Raw genomic sequence first — 27993 nt, forward strand, 5'->3', positions numbered from 1 at the left:
TAGGAAAACAAATAAAGGTTATTTATTTAAGGGATGTTTACATTAATAAATAGGTTATTAAAAATTTTAGAGGCAGAGGGTTTGAAAGATTAAGTGGTTAGAGAGATTAACAAAAATTTGAAGGATATAAAATGGATAAAGATTTGAAAGGCATAAGATATCTTATTATTATTAAAGATTTGAAAGGCATTAAATCTATATAATTAGAAAACTCAAATGACCTTTTAACGAGTGATGTAACCCACTTTCCAGTTTACAACATCTGCTTGTGCATGCCCGCATAAACATTAACCAATAACAACGTAAACAAATAAACACAAATCGCTTCTTTTGCAGATTTTGACCTGCGCACTGAAATATTAACGTTATTATTTCGAAATTATTATTTAACATGGGAAGAGTGGGGGTATTTTGCGACTATTCTTTATTACAACTATACTGTCGTTATTTTCTTACAACTAAAAAACTTTAACCCGTTGACAAACTTAAGAACAATTGTAGTAAAGCCAAGATTACTATTACTACTACTCTCTATCCATCCCTTTTCCTTCCTTCCTTCCTTCCTTCCTTCTTTGTTTATTTTTTGTTTACATTTCTAGATACAAATTAGTTGTGTGGGAACAGTGAATTTGTTGACACATTTACTAATCTGTTTCAATATTAGTTTTATTATATTTTATTTTAGGTTTTATATTTTCGCTTCAGGTTTTATTAATTACTTATTTTTTTTTTTTGATTTTAAGTTTCTATAACTTGGTTGAAGGATTCCAATATCGGTTTTTCATTCTTATATTTCTCATCGGTAGGTTCATGTGCATTTTTGCTGCTAAATGAATTTCGTTGGCATTCGATTCGTAGAAAAATCATGTTTAATTTTCGATTTTGGGGGCGATTATTCGGAAAAATAGGTAACTTTACATGAATAGGGAAGATTTTTTTTTTCATGTTTGAGTGACCGTCTGTGATTTTTCATTTTAATATACTTTCATAGAAATGTTTCTGTTATGTCAAAAAAAAAACTATTTTCTTTACGTCACAAGTGTCATGCTCATACATGAACTCTATAGCTAATATAACATACTGACCCAACGGGTCACGGGTAGTCTAGTATCTTATTATTAAAGATTTGAAAGGCATTAAATATCTTATTAGGCCACAAAATGCTATGGGATAAAAATGTCTCTATCTTTCTTGTTTTCCTAATTGAACTGACAAATGAATTTATCTATATTTTGTCAGAAATTTATCCTCTTTCAGATAAATTCGACGTGAAACTACTAGCCTGCAAAAAAAAAAAAAAAGGATGAAATAAAAAGGGGGCGGGGTAAAGAATAAAATAAAAAAGTCTTGTTTTAATGAAGAAGAGATTTTATTTACAAAATGTTGCAAAGTTTTCCCTTTGCAGGCATTAAAATACAAAAACAAAGAACACCAGGTAACAAAATATAATAAAAAAAAAAAAAACGCTGGTTCTTATATTGAAAATGTTGTATCAACGAACGAATACAATATTAAAAAATTCAAATAGGAGTACTCCCTAATCACTTTCTCAAATACAATAAATTTTAAGAAATGTATTCACAAAGTTGATGGCAGACAGCAAATGTGCGTTTTTTCTCAATTTAAATTTTTTGAAATTACTCTCCTTCAAAATATGCACGTACCGTTGCTGCATAAATAAAGTTTGCAGAAGTTCGCCTCGTTGCGACCGGGTATTCTTTTGCCGGGTTATACTTCTTTGAAGAAAAGGCTTAGGGAAATCCTCGTTAACATCAGGCAATGAAACGTGTCCAATCTCTTCACTGCCGGAATCCAAAAGAGCCCGATTTTTGTGCTGGAACCAGCGACGTCATTATTAGAGAGCTAGCATTGCCCTTTTATTCAAATTAAAGGAAGTTTTGTATAAACCCTAAATATACAAAACTACGTTCAATAAAGGGTACAAAATACAGAAAATCAAATATAAGAACCAGAATAAAAATACAATAAATGTATACATTGGAGATGCACACTTGTTGGTACAAAAGAAATTTCAACAATTTCTATTTATTTTTTCTTGCATTATATATGTATAAATATATGTAGCTTTTTTTGTTGATTTTAAAACGATAATACAGTTAATAATCGTCTTCAACCTTGATGAAAATCGCTCATATTTTGGATGTAAACAAAGATTTATTTTTTATTTTATTTTGTTTTACTTATAAAACTGTGGTTAAAAGTCAACAATCTTACCTCATGCATCGTGCGGCTCATGTTAGGAAAGAGAAAAAAGAGAAAATAAAAATGGCCGCCCCCTGGTATTTAGGGACTGATGATCACGTGATGTGACGAGAGGGGGCGGAGGGGGTATGCAAATGAGATGTGGTTGGGTCTCTCTATAAAAGAGCCGTCTTCTTTATTTTGGGCGTCAGTGTGGAAAGTGCAGAGAGAAGAGAACAGTTGGAGTTGGATTTGAGTTTGAAACTTTTGATCTGGGGTTGAGTTCAAATTTAACGTCATCTAATCTGACTAATAATGTCAGTAATCTATGGACAATATACCGAAACCACCATAAGACGCCTTGAAACACAGAAATGAGGAACTCATGATTTCTGGAAAATCTACAATAGTGTAATAAATAACATCTCCCACTATCCAACAATCATGAGGTTGTTTGCACGGCACCTGAGAAGACGAACATGCTTGCCCGTCGGTTTGCCTCAAACTCTCCATTGAGCCCAGCAAACCACCCCCTCCTTGATTTTCCTTTGCAGACAGAAACCACACTAGATTATCTCAAAATTATCCCTTCTCGAGTTCATGATAAAAACCTAAACATCTCCAAAACATATGGACCTAATCTAATCTCATCTCGGCTGTACCATTAAAAAAATGCTCCACTGAGGTTGCTCCAATCTTCTCTAAACTTTTCTATAAATGCCTTAACGAATCTTGCTTTCCTGACTGCTGGAAAACTGCTTCTGTGGTACCAATTCACAAGAATTCTGGCGAAAGAACTGACCTATTAAATTATCATTCCATTAGCCTCCTCCCTCTTTTCGCTCAAATTAATCAAGCTCTAGTCTACCACTTTACAATTGCTAAACTTCTGTCTGTTCAGTAATATGGATTTAGGCAAGCCCGATCTACTGCAGATATCCTAACTGTAATCTCCGAACATATACACCATGCACTGGAAAAAGCAAGGGAAAGTAGGACAATAGCTCTAGATATATCTAAGGCTTTTGATATGTATGGCACAATGGTCTTCTCAGGAGAATCAGATCATATGATATTACTGGACGAATACTTAACATAATTGAATCCTGCTTAAATAAGAGAAGAATCCAGGTTGTCATCGATGGTTGTATGACAAAACAGTATGATATAAATGCAGGTGTACCTCAGGGGTCGATCCTTGGACCATTATTATTTTTGATATTCATAAATGACCTCCCTGATACAATTTCTCTGAGATGGGTATATTTGCTGATGACACCATGCTCTATAACAGGCACGAGGGGAAAATGAATGAACACATATCCAAGGCAATAGTGGAAACTCTAGAGGAAGACTTCTACAGTGGAATGGGGACAAAAATGGATGGTCACATTCAATGCTGCCAAGACTACGCTTGTTTCCTTTAATAATTACAAGAAATCTTCTCAATCATAAATAGCTATGGCTAATGATACATTACCTGAAAGTACTTTGTTCAAACTCCTTGGCTTACGTTCACAGGGAACATGAATTGGAACAGATACATCAAGAGCATTGCCGCAGCTGCTGCGAGGAAGGTGGGCTCTCTCTACCATGCTAGAAAATTACTTATGCCTGAATGTATCCTGTACCTCTACAAGGCCACCATTCGCCCATGTATGGAGTATTGTTGTCACATTTGGGCTAGTGCATCTGCTACTAGTCTCTCTCTCTCTTAGACAGGGTTCAAAAGAGTCGCCAACCTAATAGGTTCCGAACTGTCAGTTAGGCTTCAGCCTTAGTCCTATTGACGAGATGTTGCATCCCTCTGCCTGTTTTACAAGTATTTTAATGATAGATGCTCTGACGAACTTCAAGCCCTTATACCTCCTTGATGTAAATACCCCTGACAAACCTGACAAACAACAAAATCCCACCCTTACACAAAAGAGATTCCTAGATGCCAGAAAGCCTTCTACTCTAATAGTTTCTTCCCAAGACTTTGGAATTCCCTTACGGATTCCTGCTTCCCCGACTGTACTGACATGCAGACGTTCAATTGTAATGTAAACAGACATCTTGCTGCTTAAGTCGCCACATACTATCCCTGTAAATTATGTCCGAAATAGTAGCCCCTTTCATCAAAGTGGCACTGCTCCTTGTTTAGTGTGAAAATGCAATTAAAGAAAAAGAAAAAGGTTTTAAAAAATCCTTTTATTGTTTTCTTAATAATATTTATACTTCTATGAACTGTTGCTTATGCTTGAATATATATTGAATTATCCACTTTATGTGATGATTTAGTGCTTGGTTGTAAAACAATAGAAGGCCAAATTGTTACTTTAAAGATTTGGAGGCAAGCTATAGAAAGTGAATGTCTGAGAGTGAATTCTACTGAAACCAAAATAGTGATCAGTAAGCTATAGCGTTGGAAAGCCAACAGAAAGAGTAACTTTTCTCTGCTCAGATTGCAGTAACCATTTTTTGTGGTACAGAGTAAGTGTAATGGAATTACAAGAAGCTTGAGAGATGATAACCTGTTTATTCACAAGAAGTATGAGGCAATAGAAATTGATAGGAACGTCTCAACTGTTCTGCACCTGCTAATTCAAGAACTCTCACCTTTTTTTTTCAACATGGCCTTACCATTGCAGTGTCTTGTTCTGCACACATGCTAGTGTGATGAGTTGATGGAATAAATTCATAGGACTTCTGCTATTACTAACCAGCAGAGTCTATCATGCATATGTAGTAGTGATGGGACGATTCCAGTATTTTTCCCAGTTCTGATACAATTACCAATTCCATACTAAATTCCTGATTCCGATACAATTACCGATTCCGGTTCCAATTCTTTATAAATCTCTAAATATTTAACTATATAGTTGTATTTTTTCTCTGATTACTGTAGAAACACATATGTTAACTGTGCAGATATTTTCCTAAAAGTTAAAATATACTTGTGGGAGACAATCTATCGCTTTTAGCTTCACTGGTAATTTAAAATCAATAAACATTTATTATTTTATCATTGTTACCAGCAATGGAAGATTTTGCATTCAGCAAAATCAGATAAAAAAGACAATTAAAAGAATCGTTTTGGCATTGGAAAATCGGTACAAATTTTTTCAATTCCGATATCGATTCCAATACCCTCAAATATTCCAATTTTTCCAATTCTCAATTACGATTAATCGCCTCAGTACTATTATATAGACAGTGTGATCATATAAAGAATTGAAACCAAACTAGTGAGAATTGAGGACATGCATTGCATGAAGAGCAATAATGGTACAATGATATGAGGCATGCTTATAAATGAAGTATGTATGTGGTGTAAGGTTACAGTCAAGAAGTATATAGACATTAAAGCGAGTCTTAAATACAAACTTTGAAGAAGATTAAGATAGGATTAAAGTTTTGTTTTTATACTATTATAACTGATGAGGATCTCCATTATTTTTGTCAAAAGAGTAAACCCCGACAAAAAAAAAAAATCCGATGATGAAGCACTGCAACACCTTCTTGGCAACTCCTGCAGCTGCACTGACTCTGACTGTATTGGTTTGCTTTTCCATCGGACTTTGGTAACTGGGAAAACCTAGGTCTCCTTATCACCCACCCAGGTCTGCATCTGGAGAGGCAACTCCAGCTTTGATTTTGCAGCCACAGCATAGCCTTCCCAAATACTCATCCATCTGGTACTGGTCAGGCTCAGCGTAGCTTAACTTCGGTGATCTGGCAAGAACCGGTGTGTCAATCAACGTGATTATGCCATACTTTGAGAGTGCTTGGTTTAGTAGATATAAACCAGTTGAGGTAGCAGGGTCAGTTGACAGAGAAAGGGCAAAGAAAATATAATAAGAAGTGATACAGATTGATTTGAGAGGAAGAGGAATAAATATGACTGGCCAGAGATAGTCGATGTCTAAAAACCGTCCAACACATGTCAGTATGTAAAACAAAACATATAAAACCGAATATGATGATGCCGATTAAAATAACTTTTGTGATAATAAATATGCAGGGTTTTTTTTTACTTACTTTGTTCTTGCACAACAAATGTTTCTTTTCTTCCCTCAGTTTTTTCTTCTTCTGTTTCTTCTGCCATCTCTTGCTTTTGAGAGGATATATCAGATGCATCTAATGAAAGAAAAAAAAATGTTATGAGGGGAGTTCCAAAAGTAATACCTCCATTTTTTTTTTTTTAACTTGAATAGATCAGAAGGGATTTCAAATTTCATTGTTAGATGATTGAACTTATATATTCATGACCTGAAATTTCATCTCTCTGTTGCAGATATTGATGGTGTGAGACTCTAAGAAAGCAGCCTCTGTCATGCATGTTTGAAATTAATATTATCAATATAATCAATAAGTAAAATTAAGTTTACAAGCCAATAGTTTCTGTAAATTAAAGACAATATAAATAATATACATAAATATATAAATATATATATATATATATTCATATAATAGTAGTAGTAGTAGTAGTAGTAGTAGTAAAAGAAAATTAAAAAAAATCAACCCTAACCTACACCCCATATTTACTCCTCCTCCCCAACAAACAAACTAGACAATTAAAATGAAAAATAATAATAAACAAATGAATAGAGTAAATTAACCAATTTATTATAAATACACTTACTAAGCCTCAACAACAACTCCTGACGAATTCATCACTCGAAAGCGCTTGAGCAAATGGCCAAAAAGCTATCACTTTGTGTCATAATATACAACCTGCCAGTCGAAACAAAAAATATTGCCCAGATTATCCATGGAATCAGAAAAAATGAAAACTCAGTTGTATTCAAGCAAACATGTTTAGGTACGGACTTGCTGCCGAGTATTTGGCAACTATCGGTTATTTTGAGTTCAGCTTGGTTTAGCAATTGTGACGCTAGGTTGTATAAAAGTGTTAACTTTGTTCAAAATCGAACTTCCTTCTTTAATCGAATTTTTTCCATTATCGATTTTTGATACTTATCGGACGCATTCCAATACAAAACCTACGTAAGAACACTCCCAGACAAATCAAATACTTTCATGTTAAATTTTTTAATAAAATCGGCCTAACCGTTTCCGGATCTATAGGGGACTCACACACACACACACACACACAAAAAAAGTTCCTTTTATATAATAGTAGAGATATATGTATGTATACACACACACACACACACACACACACACACACACACACACACACATTAATTGCTTTCGTTTTTATGAAATTTTTACGTGGATTAATCAATAAAATAATAAAATTTCACACTAATTATAGGAAAACTCTTATCCATTGTCAGAGTTCTTTTCCGATCAAAATATTCAGTTTTCTATACATCTGATTAAAACAATGATAACTATAATAGAAAAAAAAACAGTTATTCATTAAATCTAACTAGAACAGCCATTCAACAAACTATTGGTTCAAAATATGTCACTGATTTTGCTTGAAATTCAATCATTGATAACTGTTACATAGACAGACACAGTACGACACTTTATCTGGAGAAATACATAACTTTTATTTATTGTCTGAAATGTTTTTGGTAGTGATACTAGCTTGTAGAATAATGAAAGTGTCATCTATACTCCTATAATTTATTTTTTTGTGTATTGATATTCGTATTAAAAACCATTTTTTTTTCTATTCATTCAAAAAAAGAAAATACAACTTTCTTATATATGGGTCCTGGAATTGCATTCATCTGCAAAAGATCTAGCTAATTTGCATATTGTTTTAAACATTCATTTTAATTAATTCCCAATTATTTTTTCCGTTTTTCTTATGGAATGATCATCTTTAGTAAAGTATTACATGTAATTTTATTCATGCAGATATTCTACATGATTTATACTTGCATAATATTTACATAAGAAGGTTATAGTGAACACAAACCTCTTTCTATATATATTTATGTATGTGTATATACATTTGTTTAAAAAATTTTGCCTACCAAACTCCTCTGTGAGTTTTTGGTCTACAGACATGAAACTTCATATATAAAGTATTTTGAACCCATGCAAAACTTTATATTTGGGGTTTAGCCAGGGAAAATCGGTGCAAAAGTGTGAAAATGAAAAAAAAATGGAATTTGCCTGGTTAAGGTCAAACGACGGCATTACAAATAGGCATGTGTAACGTAGTAGCTATTGGTTCATGTTTTAATTTTTAGCATTGCAGCAAACATGTCTTCATAGATCAGGCATTAACGTCAAAGGAAAAAGTAAATCGTAAGCTAAACGTTTTGATTTCGATTCTCGTTGGTGGCGCACAAGTTTTTTTTTGTTTTTAACTTTTTAAATCATTACTATATAATAAAAGGATAAATACGAAATCTGCATTAATCAAAATATTATATTTAAGCGTATTTTATGACCGGGCAATTCCGGGCAAGCTGCTAGTTACTTAGAAAACAGCGAAAGTGGTGTAGAAAAGCGGAATATGTAAGGAGGAGAAGAGTAATAAATTCTCTTGAGTTTTTGTCTGTGAAAGAAAAAGACGTATTTTTGGAGGTCTCTTCTTTCTCTCTCGTCTACCAGGAATAGGTGACCAAGTTTATATTGTATATCAATGCTCTAAAATGCTAATATAATGTCAGAAAACTAAAATGTTATTAAAACCCATAGCAAAAATGATTCGGTTGATTCATTTTATGGCATATCAATACTTTCCGGATTATTTAATGCCGAATCCAGTCGTTTTGGTCAAAGCTTTTTACGTTTTAAGTTCATTATATCTTCAAATATTCATTTATTGGTTTGGTTGTTTTGTAGGGGAAAACTGTTTTATTGAAAGGGGGAACTTTGCAGAACATGGTTGAGTTTTGAGAAAGTAAAGGAATGCACAAAAACTGATGTTATTGTTTTAATAACATCAATTTTTGTGCATTTTAGGCTAGGAAGGCAATATCTTCAAACAGCCTGATCTGATCGCACCAGAGTTATTATATAGGAAAGAACGATTACAATGACAGGTTTTAAAAAAATAGAAAGAGAGAAACAAACGAAACTCTACAGTTGCTGCTGCTACTACTATTACAACTGAGAAGAGCAATGAAAGATGTAGAGACAATGATCGACACGTGCACGAGAGATCTGTTTACATAGACAATATTTCGTTCGGTTATACTATAGGCTGATAATTCTTCTTTGGACTCTTATGATTTTTATTAAATTATTCATCCATTCATTTGTAATTGTGAATTATGAGTTGCAAGTATCTTATAAACATTATGGCTTGCTTCCATCGTTACTTTACTTGTATTAATATCCTTTAAAAAAAAAACAACACGGAAAATTGATTAAAAAAAAATTCTCCAAGCATTTTTTGTTAGTTTGAAAAAGTTAATCCCTCGATAATCTCTTTAATAATACAGTGAGTTAATGTGTATTCCACACCAAATTCGAACACAGCTTTTCTGAAGAGTCTCTGTGTGAAAATCATCCATATAATAAAGTAAAATCAATTTTCCTGGTTCCACTGTCCATTATAGCTTTTAAACTATAACCTTATACTAATCCGTTCTGCTAACCACATAGACCAAGTCTTGATGCAACTTTCCAGAAAATATGCTTGCTTCATTCCCTTTCAAAATTTCTTACATTTTTCTAACTATTGAGGAATCAAAAAATATGCGTCAAGTTTTTTAACTGGCGTCCACATTTCATAAAACATCTTAATTGAATAAAGCAATATTTATACACTATCATGTTTTACTCATAGATTAGCAATCAATAAAAATCTACAGGCCGGATTTGCCCATATAAGTGCAATAGAACATCTCACCTGCTTATATATCAACTGTCTCGATTCTGATTTCTATTTGTTTCCATATACTTCACCTTATCATACAGCTGAACATTGATTTAGAATCTAATGGGCAATGGTCGAAAATTCAGTAGTAAGATATTATATAGAACATTTTTCATCAATCTTATTATATTTTCTTTCTCAAAATGAAAATATTTCTAATACCAGTAAAGATAATAAAATATGAAGTCATGCTTGCAAGGGAGGTAACTGTACAATCTTAAAAGAAAGACTTCTCAATTTTGACAGTTTCTTTAAAAGAATGAGAAAAGTTCATTTGGTTCTCTTTGTTTTCCACATTTGGTGCAATGATGCTGGACATATACTTCTGTAGCAGCGCATAGTTTGTTAATATTTTATAACATGTTAATACTTTGTAACATATCTTAATATTTTGTAACATAGATTTTTTAATATTTTGTAACATAACTTGTTAATATTCTGTAACACAACTTGTTATTTTGAAACATAACTTGTTAATATTTTGTGATATAGCTTGTTAATATTTTGTAACATAACTTTTTAATATTTTGTAACACATCTGGTTAATATTTTGTAACACATCTGGTTAATATTTTGTAACATAACTTATTATTTTGAAACATAACTTGTTAATATTTTGTAATATAACTTGTTCATATTTTATAACATAGCTTGTTAATATTCTGTAACATAACTTGTTAATATTTTATAACATAGTTTGTTAATATTTTATAACATAGCTTGTTAATATTTTGATACATAACTGGTTAATATTTATAACATAGTTTGTTAATATTCTGTAAGATAACTTGTTAATATTCTGTAACATAGCTTGTTAATATTCTGTAACACATCTTGTTAATATTTTGTAACATAGTTTGTTAATATTCTGTATCATAACTTGTTATTTTGAAACGTAACTAGTTGATATTTTGTAACATAACTTGTTAATATTCTGTAACATAACTTGTTAATATTTATAACATAACTTGTTAATATTTTGTAACAAAGCTTGTTAATATTCTGTAACATAACTTGTAAATATATTATAACATGTATTGTTTATATTTTTTTATCATAACTTGTTAATATTTTGTAACATGCATTGTTTATATTCTATAACATAGCATCTTAAAGAAAATCCTAAGGTCTATGCTGACAATTTATTGTGATGAAAATACCAGAAAACAGAAATGCAGATGAAAAATATAAATTTTCAATGAAGGATAAAAAACTTGATTTGAGGAAAACTATATATATATATATATATATATATATATATATATATATATATATATATATACAGGGTGTCCAAAACGAAGCTAATAGATTTTAAATTCGATTAACTGCCTCAATATTTAAGTTATGCTTACCAATTTTCATATGTAGGTAGAGGATGTGACATCTAGCGTGGGATTCATCAGGACGTCGCATCCCAATTATGTTACGTAGCATCTTCTCTACTCTTCTGATGTGAAGCAGTAGGCTTCGAAATGCTTTGACATAAAGAGTCCCCTCTATCCCCCAACTAAATATGTGTATACCCTTATTGAATAAATGAACCATTCTATATTTACCAATATATAGTTTTTGTGACTTCATTTTCCATTCTTATTGTTTTATATATATATATATATATATATATATATATATATATATATATATGTGTGTGTGTGTGTGTGTAGAGAGAGAGAGAGAGAGAGAGAGAGAGAAATTGCGCCAGACAAGGCATGAAGCCAGTTAATCTAAGAAGCTAACAAGAAAGTAAGATGATTATAGCAAATACAGAGATACCTACTAACCTTAGTTTTGAAAAAAATCAAGGGTAAAAGTAAGGGGGGGGAAAGTCTGTAAGGACAGAGTTCTACAAACTTACGATTCTGTGAAAAAATCTACTGGAATAAGATGCTGTATTACAAAAAAAAAGTTATCAATGGAATAAGATGCTGTATTACAAAAAAGTTATCAAAACAGTGAATTGATGAAGACCACTAGACCAATGAGTCAAACGAGCTAGAACAAAAGAAGCAGGGAAAGACCAGATAATTCCGGAGAATATGTACCATAATAGTATTTGTAGAAAAGACTGAGACTAGCAACATTACGTCTGGGAAAGAGAGGTTGCAGGGAATAAAATTAAATTGCATATACGTTTCTGCACCTCATCAAGAACTCTCAAATAGGGCAGATTGACATCCATCTTAATCCTACAATATTAAATGACCAGTGTATATTTGACAACAATACTCCATACATGATCTAATAGTAGATTTGTAGGGATAGAGAATAGTCTCAAGTGTGAGAAAGTGACAATAATATTCTGTACACAGAATATACAAGATTTCTAGAATAGTTTCAGGTGTGAGCAAGTGTTTAGAACGATATAGAGAACGTATTTTACAACAAGCAGAAAGAGCAATGGGTCTAATATATATATTTCAAGAAAGATTGGATGAGAAACAAAGACCAAGAAGTTTCAGAGTCGATTTTTCCTCAAGAGAATCTCATGAAGAAAAACGCTCATGACTGAAAGACACAAGCTGAGTTTTAACAGGATTAAATGAAGCCATTTCGTACAACTTAAACCCAAGTCAACTTATACAGTAGCGTCTAAAAGTTAAGGAACAGTCGATCATTTTTTTGGAATACCTTCTAACTTTATGGAAAAAGAAAAATAATTTTGGTGAATTAAATAAACAAGAAAATTTTTTAATTTTGATTTTGAATACATATTAGTTTTTTTTACATATAAATAAATTTAATTAAATTACAGGCGTCCAAAAGTTAAGGAACGGGGGAAATTATTAATGAAAAAAATAAAGAATCTTTTCAGTATTTAGTGAAAAAAACCCTTGTTTAAACCACAGTATGGCATCTTTTGCAGCAAGACAGGACCAATCGTTCACATGTTACAGGTGAGATATAATTCCAGGATTTTTTTTATACATTCCTATAAATCATCAAGATTTGGGTAGGGTGGGGGTTCTGTGATCTTATCACCAATAATTTTCCAAACATTTTCGATTGGATTCAGGTTGAGGTTCTGAGCTAGCCAATCTATAAAGAAAATATTGGATCTATTTAGCTCTTCTAAAACTATTTTTGCTTTATGGCACGTTGCGTTGTCTTGCATAAAAATATCAGAATCAGAAAGGTTAGGAACCACATGTTCTCTAATCAATTCTCTGTACATTTGGGCATTTACTTTTCCATGAATCGTCACAAGGGGGCTAGTTCCTTTTGAAGATATCATGCCTCATACTATTATACTGCCGCCTCCAAATTTTACTGTACTTTTAACGCACTTAGGGGACAATCTTTCTCCATTTTTTCTTCTGACATATGGTCTTTTGTCTGATCTGAAAAGAGTGAATTTAGATTCATCACTAAAATGAATTTTTTCCCATTTTTTTTTCTCCCCAAAACAAATGTTTTTCAGTGAATAACAATCTGGCTTTTTATTTTTAATAGAAATGCACAAGAAAGGCCTTGAGCATGGACTTCTTGAAAATAATCTAACTTCATTTAATCTTTGTGAGATCGTTTGTCAAGAAATTTTTTGTCCAGTTTCGGAGGTAAACTCCCAGGATATCAAAGCCGCATTATTAAAGCGATCTGAACGAGATGATCGAGTGATTTTTCTGTCCTCCTTCTTAGTTGTTATTCGGGATTGGCCCGATTTTTTCTTTTCAGTCAATGGTAAACCTCTTTTTCTATTTTCAATAACCCAAAAAACAACGCTTTCGGACCTTTTCAATATTTTAGCAATCTCCCATATGGACTTTTTTTCATCATAATGGTCACAAATAAGCTAATCTTCTTGCATAGGTAGCTTTTTTCGAATATTCGGAGTTGACATTTTGTATTAATTTCCGCATTCCTTAACTTTTGGACGCCTGTAATTTAATTAATGGAAAAAATTTTTAAAAAAAGATAGAGAGAGAGGTCGGATCAAACTCGAAAACCTAGGGTAATTAGTCTTCCTCGCTAAGCATTAGACCAAAGAGAATAGTGAATTCAATGCATTGGTAATCAAGTTAAGAATCAAAGGAGTCACCACGCATGCACAGAAATGAACGTTGCTTTAAAACCTGGCCTGGGGCCAGTTAAGCTTCTTGCTTTCTGTCTTGGTATTTATTCTCTTCCCCACGATTCGCACGGCCATTTTGCTTTTTATATAATAAATGGTTCCATATTATATTAACTCCTATACTAGATCTACTTTGAATATCATTGTTGCCTGATATATATTCTGCTTCTTCGAGTCATCTTTCTGTCTATAATTTCTATTTTGGTAGAAAATGAACATCCCATTGTGTGTGTGTATGTGGGTTTTTTTTACATGGAGGTCACCACTTATCAAAGCCCAGAAGCCACTCGGGGATAAGGGTTATTGTGTGTACAGTAACAAATGGGATAGTATCGTAGTACTAGTTAGTATTGGAGATTTGATAAAGTGTCATTGCTTAAGGGGGCGGTTCATCAGGAATTTGTTTATGTTGGACTTGAAGACATCCAAGTTGAAGTCAGGAGGGAAACAGGCAAGCGGCAGAGAGTTCCATAGGCGTGCAGTTCTAAGAAAGAAGTTTATTCTGTCTGATAGTTCCTTACTGGAAGATATACCATTTCATTCCTCCCCCAAAATGCTCTGGTCTTCCTAGAAAGGTAACAGAATATACAACAACATAATCAATAAGAAAAGTTGCTATCAACAAAGCAACGTTAACAGAAATTTAATATTTAATAAGACGGTTCATTTAGTACATATATACAGTCACTATCTTCATAAACAAGCCAAGACCCTTTGTGCCACGGGTTGTCTAAGTTCTCTGTTTTAATAGATTACATCATCTTTTTGTTATTTTATCATTTACTTGAAGGACCTGTGTCCCGGCGTTGCCTGGGCAAAATTCTTCAACTATAAAACATACAATAAAGCTTGATAAACTTGGTAAATTTTATTTTTACTTATAATTATTTTGGTACTGGACAATTTTTCATCATTTTTTGAATTTATACTATTTTCAACCTGGCATGTAAGTACATAATAAGGTTTTCACCTGGAATGTGGTAGTTTAAAGGTCGTTAATCTACACGAATACCAAATAGCTTATATATAACGAAAGCATAATGAGGAGACTAGATTAAACTTGTATTATTTGTATTAATAACTTGAGGTATAAATCAATCTCTATCTTGGTTAGGAGTAAAATAGTAGGTATTGTGGTTGGTTGGTTGATTGTTTTTGTTTTACGGCATATCAACCCTTTTCGGGTTATTTAATGCCAAATCCAAAGATTTTGAAGAAAAATGTTTTTAATAGAATATATTTGCTGTTTTCACGTCGGTTTCTATTCAACCCATAGTTGGGACCCTAACAGGTACTACCACTCCAGGTCAGAGTGGACCTGGGAGCAATGGTAATTAAAGGTTGGCTCCACACTCCCCAAAGCCCACAAGCTGGGGCCTCACCACTGGATATAGTTTAAGGTCATATCCAGGACCCCCATTGAGGGACTTTTACCCTCTGCAGGGGGGCAGTCAGCATATTCTAATGCCCCACCGATGGGGCCATAGGTGTTGTGGAGATGCTCACTAATTAACATAGGTGGGTGAGTGAGATATATAAATGTATCAATCACCAATACCAGAAGAGTTTGGCAACGACCGCCAAATAGGCAAGACGCCTATGTTGCCTCCAGTAAGACATGCAACACGCCACATGCCGGAATATCTCCAACTGAAGTATATCTGAAGACATGTAAATATGTATATAACTTTTCTTCCTAATATATTATTGTATACCTTTACTTTCTGTGTTCTTGTTAATTATTTATGCAGACACAACAGTAGGTCAGACTAGATTTCCAAGACTCTCTAGAGTAAGTAGTTCAAAAGAAAGAAACTTAAAAAATAACACACATCTTGAAAAAGAGTAAAGCCAGCATCTTCACTGGAAAATGTCTATCACTACAAATGGCTTTCAACCTGACAGCATTGGATAGTGGGAAACTGCTCAAGGACAATCTTAAACTCTTCAGTTTGTATTCTAACTCATGGGGAAAACTAACCCAAGACGGATGTTCCTAGCGTGCTGCAACTCACAAAGGGGCTACAATTGCTGAATCTACACGCAATGAACAGTGAAAGAGAAAACGTGACATTAGAAAAGACAGAGCAATCAATACCTTTGATACAGAATTATCCCACAGTTGTCTAATGTGGGAGAAATACTTCAGAGCTAGAATTGGTTTTACAAGCAATCTTCAAACTCACAGAACAATTGTATGATCATGGTCATCTTCGCAAGCGATGGACAAACATCATCATCATCATCATCATCATCATCATCATCATCATAATCATCATAGGTGATAGCAGGGTACACGCAATTACAGACACATTGCAAACAATGCAAATAAAAGAGTAACAGGTAATGCAGCAAAGCACACATCAAACAAGGAATAAACAGTATTAATCACACAAAAACAAAGCCAATAAACAAAAAGTTGGCATATGTTGAACAAGCAATAAAAATTTCATGATCTGCCTTGAAAGTGCCTGCTCTTTGAAAGCCTCTGACTCATTAGCATTAACAGAATGTGAGAACTTTTTACATGTATTATCAAAAGGATTATTTTCGTTTTAAAAATTGTTTCAGACAGGTGGCGGCTCATCATTTTTTTTTTTTTTTTTTCACACTTAATACTTGAAGCTTGGTGAAGTTGGTGGAGAGTTAAGCCTTCCTGCTACGATTTTACACACGTTTCTTTTTTTTATATTTAAGAAATTAATGACAAATAAGATTAGTCTAATCTTTTATCAGATTAGAATGCTTTTCGTGGCTGTTATGTTCTTAACGAGATTTTAATGTGCTGTTTTTGTTTCTTGATTTCTTTTTATTCCATTCGCTGGGATAAATATTTCAGAATTAAAACCACAAGTGGAAGGACAAACATATTAAGATGTTTTAGAGCGAAAGTGCGATTTCAAACTGAAGTGTGATAGACCAAGAAAAATGCTATGTAAAAATGAAATTATAGTAAAAAGTAAATTCATATGAATCAATATAACTTGTTGGTATTCTCACAGGAGGGGGGGGTCACATAATGGTTGCTAGTGCCCCTAAAGAAAAAAAGGCTGTTGCTATTAAGGTGGGCTTCCTTCATTGGACAAGAAAACTTCTCTCACCTGTCAGACCCCTATACATTTACATAGCCACTATTCGCTCATGCATAAAGTATTGTTGTTATACAAAAAATGTTTGCCCCATTTTTACATCTCTTTCCCTATAAAATAATTCTCTTCTTGCCCACCGCTACTATTCAAAAAAAAAAAGAGCTGATTCTCCTTAACCAATCAGCAGACACCCTATTTGTCTCTTTTACTTCCTAACTATGCGACTATCTGTTTTAGAACATTAAGCGGGCCGTCCTTTTCTTGGATATAAAAGAAATTTATAGTTGAATTTCTAAAGCCGCAAATATAATTAGTTTTGCAAGGTCTTTTCTTTATTATTGTTCAATTTAATGATTTAATATATTTTATGATATTGTATTTTTATTTATATGCGACTATCTGTTTTAGAACATTAAGCGGGCCGTCCTTTTCTTGGATATAAAAGAAATTTATAGTTGAATTTCTAAAGCCGCAAATATAATTAGTTTTGCAAGGTCTTTTCTTTATTATTGTTCAATTTAATGATTTAATATATTTTATGATATTGTATTTTTATTTTTATTTATTATTGTTCAATTTAATGATTTAATATATTTATGATATTTTTTTACATTTCTTTATTATTGTTCAATTTAATGATTCAATATATTTATGATATTGTTTTTATTTTTCTTTATTATTGTTCAATTTAATGATTTAATATATTTATGATATTTTTTTTACATTTCTTTATTATTGTTCAATTTAATGATTCAATATATTTTATGATATTGTTTTTTATTTTTCTTTATTACTGTTCAATTTAATGATTTAATATATTTTATGATATTGTTTTTTCTACTTTTCTTTATTATTGTTCAATTTAATGATTTAATATATTTATGATATTGTTTTTTTACTTTTCTTTATTATTGTCCAATTTAATGATTTAATATATTTTATGATATTGTTTTTTTATTTTTCTTTATTATTGTTCAATTTAATGATTTAATATATTTTATGATATTGTTTTTTATTTTTCTTTATTATTGTTCAATTTAATGATTTAATATATTTATGATATTGTTTTTTATTTTTCTTTATTATTGTTCAATTTAATGATTTAATATATTTATGATATTTTTTTTATTTTTCTTTATTATTGTTCAATTTAATGATTTAATATATTTATGATATTGTTTTTTATTTTTCTTTATTATTGTTCAATTTAATGATTCAATATATTTTATGATATTGTTTTTTATTTTTCTTTATTATTGTTCAATTTAATGATTCAATATATTTATGATATTGTTTTTTATTTTTCTTTATTATTGTTCAGTTTAATGATTTAATATATTTATGATATTGTTTTTTATTTTTCTTTATTATTGTTCAATTTAATGATTCAATATATTTATGATATTGTTTTTTATTTTTCTTTATTATTGTTCAATTTAATGATTTAATATATTTATGATATTGTTTTTTATTTTTCTTTATTATTGTTCAATTTAATGATTTAATATATTTATGATATTGTTTTTTATTTTTCTTTATTATTGTTCAATTTAATGATTTAATATATTTATGATATTGTTTTTTATTTTTCTTCATTATTGTTAAATTTAATGATTTAATATATTTTATGATATTGTTTTTTATTTTTCTTTATTATTGTTCAATTTAATGATTCAATATATTTTATGATATTGTTTTTTATTTTTCTTTATTATTGTTAAATTTAATGATTTAATATATTTATGATATTGTTTTTTATTTTTCTTTATTATTGTTCAATTTAATGATTTAATATATTTATGGTATTGTTTTTTATTTTTCTTTATTATTGTTCAATTTAATGATTTAATATATTTATGATATTGTTTTTTATTTTTCTTTATTATTGTTCAATTTAATGATTTAATATATTTTATGATATTGTTTTTTTACTTTTCTTTATTATTGTTCAATTTGATGATTCAATATATCTATGGTATTGTTTTTTACTTTTCTTTATTATTGTTCAATTTAATGATTTAATATATTTATGATATTGTTTTTTATTTTTCTTTATTATTGTTCAATTTGATGATTCAATATATTTATGGTATTGTTTTTTACTTTTCTTTATTATTGTTCAATTTAATGATTTAATATATTTATGATATTGTTTTTTATTTTTCTTTATTATTGTTCAATTTAATGATTTAATATATTTATGGTATTGTTTTTTATTTTTCTTTATTATTGTTAAATTTAATGATTTAATATATTTTATGATATTGTTTTTTATTTTTCTTTATTATTGTTCAATTAAATGATTTAATATATTTATGATATTGTTTTTTATTTTTCTTTATTATTGTTCAATTTAATGATTCAATATATTTTATGATATTGTTTTTTATTTTTCTTTATTATTGTTTAATTTAATGATTTAATATATTTTATGATATTGTTTTTTATTTTTCTTTATTATTGTTCAATTAAATGATTTAATATATTTATGATATTGTTTTTTATTTTTCTTCATTATTGTTCAATTTAATGATTCAATATATACAGTGCATCACAAAAGTGAGTACACCCCTCACATTTCTTCAAATATTTAAGTATATCTCTTCATGGGACAACACTGAAAAAAATATTTTTTGATACAATAAAAAGTGGACAGTCTGCAGCATATATAACAGAGTTAATTTATTTTGCCCTCAAAATGAACATGTCAACTTTCAATATTTTGTGTGGCCACCGTCATTATCCAAAACTGCCTTTACTCTCCTGGGCATGGAGTTCACCAGAGCTTCACATGTAACCACTGGAATACTCTTCCACTCTTCAATTATGATGTCGCGGAGCTGGCGGATATTTCGGACTTTGCGCACCTCCACTTTCTGTTTGAGGATGCCCCAAAGATGTTTTATTGGTTTCAAGTCTGGAGACATGCTTGTCCAGTCCATCACCTTTACCCTCAGCCTCTTCAGTAAAGTAGTGGTTGTCTTGGATGTGTGTTTTGGGTCATTGTCATGCTTGAACACTGCTCTGCGGACCTATTTCTGGAGGGAGAGAATCATGCTCTGCTGCAGTATTTGAGTGTACATGTTGGAGTTCATGTTTCCCTCAATGAAATGTAACTCTCCAATACCTGCAGCTTTCATGCAGCCCCGGACCATGACATTCTCACAACCATGCTTGACTGTAGGCATGACACACTTATCTTTGTACTCCTCACCTGATTGCTGCCACACATGCTTAAGGCCATCAGAACCAAGCAAATTAAATTTCGTCTCATCAGACTATAAGGCATGGTTCCAGTAATCTATGTGCTTTGTTGACATGTCTCCAGCAAACTGTTTGCGGGCTTTCTTGTGTATTGTCTTCAGAAGAGGCTTCCTCCTAGGGTGACAGCTATTCACACCAATTTGCATGCATGGTGGTGGGAATGTCATGGTGATACACTGTATATATATTTTTTTCTTATTTCAGTATTGTGTGTCTTCTGTATCTCTTTCTTTCGACTGCAGCAAGTGAAAATTGAAGCACTCCCTTGCCAAAACATTTTATCATCATCTCACACCTGTCAGACCACTATATCTCTACAAAGCTACCATTCGTTCATGCATGGAGTATTGTTGTTACATTGGGGCTGGTGCACAAACTACTAGCCTCTCTCTCTCTTGAAAAGAGTAAAAAAAAATAAAAGGTCTAATCTAATAGGTCTTTAACAAGCTCCTGACTCTGTTAAACTTTGGAATTCCCTTCCTGCTTCCTGTTTCCTAACTATACCAACGTGCAGAAATTTAAATTAAGGGACAGATAACTCTTTTTTCTTCCCGTTTCGTCCCCCCCCCATTCTCCCTCTATTTTTCTAAGCTGTTTAAATCTAGAATGTGTCGACCATGTGAACATTATGGATGAAAAACTGTAAAAAAAAAAACAAATGTGGATAACAATACAGAGTGGTGGTGGGGGTGGAAGGAAAAAATTAATAATCAACATAAACATGTTTTAAAGTCAAAATAATAATGAAATAACCAAATTGAGTGCAATATTTAGCAGACAAAATTCATACATGCATGAGGCAAACTGAACTGAGCTGTAAAAATCGTATTTTAAGTTTTATTTAAATGTACATTCAAACTCAAGAGTTTAACAGTCGGACCGTTTAAAAATAAGGGCAGACAACTCTTTTCCTTCTTGTTTCCTATTCAATATTATCTTAATACTGTCTTACACTTGTTGCAGTCCTTCTCATTCACATTCCATTTCTAGCTATAACTGGCGCCCAGTTTGACACCACGGACACACAACGTTTTGCAAAATACAACCAAGATTATATAACATTCGTTGAATATAGGAAAGTAAGTGTAACGCTATAATGAATTGCACAACTTTTTTTTTATTGGTTACAATCATTGAAAATGGGTTTGTTACATGTAACTTACACTAACAGCTGCAATGCTGTCCCAAGTTACCTCGTCTCTAACTTGCTTGAATCAACTGCCTTACTCAAACTGTTGCTGCTAATTGTATAAACTTGAGATTTGGTACTAATAAAACGAGAATTTATTTTTCTACATAGTCACCACCATTTTTAATGCATTTTTGCACATAGGGATTGCTTTCTTAGAGTTCCAAACCATCAACGTTTGTGACAGAGAGATAAAACTTTCACGTTACATCCCTCTGCCTGTTCTACAAGTATTTTAATGGTGAATGCTCTGACAAACTGCAGACACTTGTGCCCCCACGATGTAGACACCCTCGACAAACCTGACAGGCAGCTAAATCCCACCTCCACACAGTAGAGATCCCTAGATGTAAAAGATCTTTCTACTCCAGCAGTTTCTTCCTCAGAACCACTAGACTCTGGAATTCCATTCCAGGTCCCTGCTTCCCTAACTGTACTGACATGCAGAAGTTCAAGTGTAACGTGAACCGACATCTTGCTGCCCAAATCCCAACATAGTGCTCTAGTAGTTGCTGCCCCTGATAGTAGCCCCCTACATCAAAGTGGCAATGTGCCTTGTTTGGGGTGAAAATGTAATAAAAAAAATTTTTTTTTTAAAGTTCATGAATTCATAAGTTAAGTCATTATAACAATAGGATTGGTAATCCCCTCTGATCCATTTGGGTAGTATAAAAAAAATAGGAGACATTAATTTTGGAACGCCTCTTGTATAGTATGAAATCACCTGAAAGTTCTTTTTCACCAGATTTTTCATGTAATTCTTCATTTTTCTGTACCATTCCTCGGGACATAACACGGTTCATGATTTCCTGGATTCGACGGTCAGAATCGGAAATCCTGCAAAAGTAAAACAATAGTATTTAATGGAATTTTCAAAAACTATTTTTTTTATAAACTGAACAATACATCAAAGTTGAACTATTCAAAGACGTAATGGTCAGATTTAAATCGAGAGATCAAAATGGTTATAGTCCAGATAACTGAGTTTGTATATCAGTGTTCAGAATATGTGACTATGGTTGTTCAAATGAGAGAGTTCAAATAGATTTTAATTGATAGTGAGCTCAAATGGTTATTGATTAATTGGTTAGTGTTCAATTGTTTAGAGTTTAGATAGATTTGATATGGTTGGGTTCCAAAGATTCCCAACGGCTATGCAACATTATTACTGAAATAATAACGTACTACCGTAGTGTAAAAGTAATTGTTTTGTATTTAATCTAAAAGAAATTGAGCTGCACCTTTTCTTAATGATACTGAATTATATAAAATTGTAGCAATACAAAAATAATTGAGTGTTTTCCTTTTAGATAGATTTTTGACAAATATTAATTACTAACCTGACGGTGCCCGGCGTTGCTCAGGTGTTTGTTGAGCAAAAAAAAAAAAAAGAAGAAAAAAATGATACTAGGCAAGCAGGTTCGAACCCGTACCATCAAGAAGGAAAAAGAATGTGAAAAGAAAAATCTGACGTCTTTGGCGTTGCGTCCATCGCCAAATCGGAGTGGCGAAGGTTTAAATTAAGGCTAATCAATCAAAAAGAGGGGGATGACTGTCGAAAATACAGCAAAAAAGTGACCCTTCCCTGTAGAAAAGTACCCAGCTAAGGGGGAAGGAATGTTTTTAGCCAATTTTTCAATATTTGTCGTCCGAAAGATCAAGCTTTAAAACGGTACCAATCTTGTGAAAATCCCTTGCCTCTGTCGAAAGTTTTAGACGTACATACATACATACATACATACATACATACATACATTTAAATAGCTAGGCAAGATTTATATTATACATTATAAATTCCTAACTCCAAAAATAAAACAGTTAAATAGACAGCATTACATATTTTACAAATAAAATACATTATTAATTCCTGTTGTAGGGGATTCACCCATGCACTAAAGATGAACTCATCTGAATTGTATAAATTTACTAGAAGGGGTGCCAGGCGTTGCCCCGGTATTTGTAAGTGTAAAAGAAAAAAAAAGTTTTGGTAGGGAGGTAGGCTCGAACCCAAAGCCTTGAGGCGAATAGCACGATAACTTACCACGATGCTAAGAGGGAAGGGAAGAGCTAATTGCTGAATTTAAACATTTAAAAAGCAGATGGTTAAATGAACGTCAACGTGTGGTTTTTTAGGTCAAACATGACGCCATAGAGAAATGAAATCACATGAATCAAATTTTGTAACATAAAAGTTGCTGAAATAAAAGGTTTAGACGACATCTAAATTGGAAAAATTATAATTAAGAAAGTATATAAAAAGTTGTAAGAATTAGTGACCTCCTCCCAGAGCGCCTCCCCTACAAAAGCCTTTGCCGGACATACAAAAGAAATGCACACACACACACACACACACACACACATTTTCGCTTTTATATATATATACTAGCAAAAGTACCCGTCGTTGACTGGGTTCAAAAACAGCCTACAGAAAATGGACTTGGATTTATGAAAGTATGATAGGTTATGAAAAGGAAGGGTTGTAAAGAGATAGCTTCGAATTTGGGGGTATCGAAACCAAAGCAAAATATGATGAAAGTAAAAATAAAATAGATAAACCCCATAATTTATTATACCATACCTGTTCACACTGAAGCATTTATCACAATATTCTGTGGATCTATATTAAAAAACCTTGTTAAACTTTGTGGTATATTTCCATTCTATGGAGGTTAGGTGCGAACGAACACCCCATAATTTTATTATACCATATTTCTTTAAACTTAAACATAATTATCAAAGTATACTTACGCAGATATATATGAAAAGTCTTTATTTAAGTTTGTGCCTATCTCCATTCTATGGAGGCCAGGCGCGAATGCAAACCCCACAATTTTATTATACCATCCCTATTTAAGTTAAAACATACTTATCAAAGTATTCTTATGTACATCTATATCAAAAACACTTGTAAAGGTTTTTTTTTAATTTTTAAATTTTTTATTTCCATACTTTATGAACCAGGTGCAAATGCAGACCCCACAATTTTAATGAACCACCGTTTTGCCAGATCAAACATACCCATTCCTGTGTCTTGATACATCTTCTATCATTATATGTAATCAGTTTTTTAAAATAGTCAACCATATAGGAGCCTATTCGTGACCAGACCCACACACACACACACACACACACACACACACACACACACACACATGCACACACATTCAGCTTTATATTATAGATATTATAGATGGAGAGTTACGACTCTTGGAGTGATCAGTGTACTTTCATAGTCCGCCATCTTGGTGGTACTTACTACTCTTTGTATCTGCTGTCTTTTGCTTCAATATATTTTAGGTTTTCTAACTCACATTCATGCCCCACATTTTCCTTAGTGACCCTTCCAGGGCCACAACAATAACATATAAACATAAGTACATATAGAACATATGCATACATACATACATACATATATACATATATACATACATACATACATACATACATACATACATATGCACGCAGCTGTATGCATACAAAGCCAGATTATTATATGCATATGTAAGTTCTGATCTCATTTTTAACTTCTCTCTGATCCGTGTTTTCCACAATAATTTCCTATTATGGTATTTTCATACTTCATCGCATGGGTAATCAATTTTAAGCCATCATTATTTATAGCATTTAAAAGAATATCCTTGTCCATATAATCTCAATAAATCAATTAATCTTGTTGAAGAAAATGTCCGATGTCAAAAAATTTTTAAAATGAGTACTTTACTAAAGATATTAACACAATAAGGCTGACATATAGACAGCACTACTAATAAATAATCCATACAATTTTTATAAAGTACTAACGTTCAAATAGTGTCAAAATTTGAACTAAATCGGATTATTAGTATTACAGAGCTGCGGATGTTGATTTTAAATGCAGTCATACAGTTACAAAGGATCAGACAAAATTCGACAGTTGTCCCAGAAAACATTAAAAAGTCAACAAAGTCGATTGGGTCAATTGTAAATTGAAGTTACATGACATAGCAAAGGGCTTGAAGATATCATATGTTACATGAGCATGTGTTGAAAAAGGGTGCCATTTTGCTTACAGATGATAAAAAACAATGTGTTCATGATTAAGAAGACTAATGCTTGTCCATCGCTTACAAAAATAACTGAGATCATGCCATTGTTCTGTGGGTTTGAAGATGGCTGTTAGACCGATTTGAGCTCTGACGTATTTCTCGCATGTTGGAGAACTGTGGGATAATTCTGTAGCAGATGTGCTGACTGCTCTGTTTTTTCTAATGTCACATTTCCTCTTACATTCTTCCTTGTGTGTAAATTCAACAATTGTAGCCCCTTTGTGAGTTGCGGCATGCTAGGAACACCTATCTTCAGTTAGTTTTTCCCATGAGTTCGAATACAAACCGAACTGTTTGTGCTTTAACCGTTTCCGCAGTCCTCCTGTAGGTCTTTTTCCTTTGGAGCTGTTTTGGGAGCTTGAATCAGGCATGCAGCATGCATGACCTGCCTAGCGAACCTTGCACTGCTGTAACATGGTGTGTATTGACAGAAGGTTTTAGCATGATTGAGAGAACTACTTGCAATGAAAAAAGAATAGACATTGCTAGTCTTTCTCCATTATATTGTCATTTCCACCGAATATGCTCGACCGAGCTCCAATTTTTGGTTCCTTCCTGTAAAACATTCCCAGCAGGAACTCGTCTTCAAACACTTTAAACACTACTGCAAAGAATTTTCTTTTCTTCCCTTTAAACCAAACAGAATTTCCATAAACAGTTTCTTTTCAAGATCACCCCTGTAGATTACAACATGGTTCTCTTCAAGTCCAATGTCTACATATTTGTAGTTGTCAAGCTGTCCTGTTTAATAATCAAATTTTGGGTACTTACCCAGTTTACAACACAATTTTCGGCAACTTCATGCTGTCATCTTGAGCAGGTTTATCCAATCAGATGTCAGAAGACAACAAGTTTCAATGTAAACATGAAATTTATTAAATCAGGAAAAAATTTTTTTAACAAAAATTGACTTTCAACACGTTATGCCAACGTGAAATCCTTCTCCAATTTCCCCGTGTTAAAATGTCTTTCTGAATAGAATGGCATTAACATGAGTAAGAGGGGGGGGGGGAGCGCATTTTAAATCAATCGTCGTGTAGTCTTCCCTTCAGCATCTTCTGGCTTCTAATGTAACCTGCTAGAAGATGATGATGTAAATTGTTGGAGATTGGATCGTATACTGGATAAGTACCAAATTTTGTTTATTCCATTGATAATTTTCAATCCTTATTGTATGTCATACAACAATTTATTGACACTTATCCTCAAGTGGCTTTTGGCCTAGTTGTGTAAAGTGCTAAAAAAGAAATCCTTGACAGCATACAGTACAAAATAATCTGTAAGATGTACCAAATTAGTTACAACTAGCAGAACCTGTGGAAATTCCACGGTAGTTGAAAACTTTTAAAACTCGTTATAAATAAAATGAATAAAACATAAAATAAAACAAATAACGACGAATTTAAATCAATTTCTTTTAGCAAATTCTTTTTTAACCTTTTAAAGCTAAAAAGAATTGATTAAAAAAATAATGAAAATTCAACACACAACACATTGTTTTTTTTTTGTTTCTTTTTCTGAATAATTTCTTATATATAAATAATAAAGGAACAAATATCAATTCACTTGCACATTTTTTTTAATTTTAAAAAGAAACTGTAATAAAAAAACAGTACTAATGCACTTATTGATCCATGTTGAAATAATAACATTATTATTTAGAAAACCATTCTTAACATGGGGAAGGGAGGGTATTTAGTACCTATTCTGTATTTTAACCTTACAATTTAATAAAAACAGATACCATGAAAATACTATTTAAAAAATAGTGCAGATCAATAAGTGCAGAAGCAGCAAAACAACTTATAGTCCCCTCTCAACATGACTTTTTTTAATTATAAAATCAAATAGACAATTTAAACCCGTAAACAAACAGCTATGTTTTTTTTAGAGGAAATGGTTTTAATGATTGTTAACTGATAAAGAGCGACTATAAAAGGAGGTAATTCGTTTCTCATTAATTTGTTTGTGATGATGTTTTTTTTTTTGTGACACTGGACGTACAGACAAGTAAATTAATATTTACATAATAATAATGCTTGTTGTTCAGGGCCATAGGAGAGTAGCACAAACCCTCTCTATATAAATATTTACTCTCTATTGCCCCCATAACAGCAGAGTTACTATCTTTAAAAGCATATCTGAGAAAATTGACCAAGTCCTATCTGCTTATCCTTCAGCTAACATTCACGTATGTGGAGACTTCAATGTTCACAATGTGGAATGGTTGACCCACTCAAACAAGACCGATGATGAGGGGAAGTTCTGTCATGATTTCTCCATTGCTTATGACCTCA

At 32.0% G+C, this 27993-nt stretch overlaps 1 protein-coding gene across 1 annotated transcript in view; it reads right to left on the minus strand.

Moving 5' to 3' along the window:
* LOC145254614 (uncharacterized) overlaps nucleotides 1-27993 on the minus strand; it is a 1033347-nt gene that overhangs the window by 435374 nt on the left and 569980 nt on the right. The window contains exons 11-12 of the mRNA XM_080113229.1: nucleotides 22336-22448; nucleotides 6226-6324 (exon numbers count right to left, since the gene is read on the minus strand). Coding sequence (XP_079969355.1) covers nucleotides 6226-6324; nucleotides 22336-22448 — 212 coding nt within the window. The remainder of the gene's footprint in view (nucleotides 1-6225; nucleotides 6325-22335; nucleotides 22449-27993) is intronic.

The sequence above is a fragment of the Euprymna scolopes genome, chromosome 3 (assembly GCF_053919585.1).
Source record: "Euprymna scolopes isolate OS-2025 chromosome 3, ASM5391958v1, whole genome shotgun sequence".
In the NCBI taxonomy this organism is placed as follows: Eukaryota; Metazoa; Mollusca; class Cephalopoda; order Sepiida; family Sepiolidae; genus Euprymna; species Euprymna scolopes.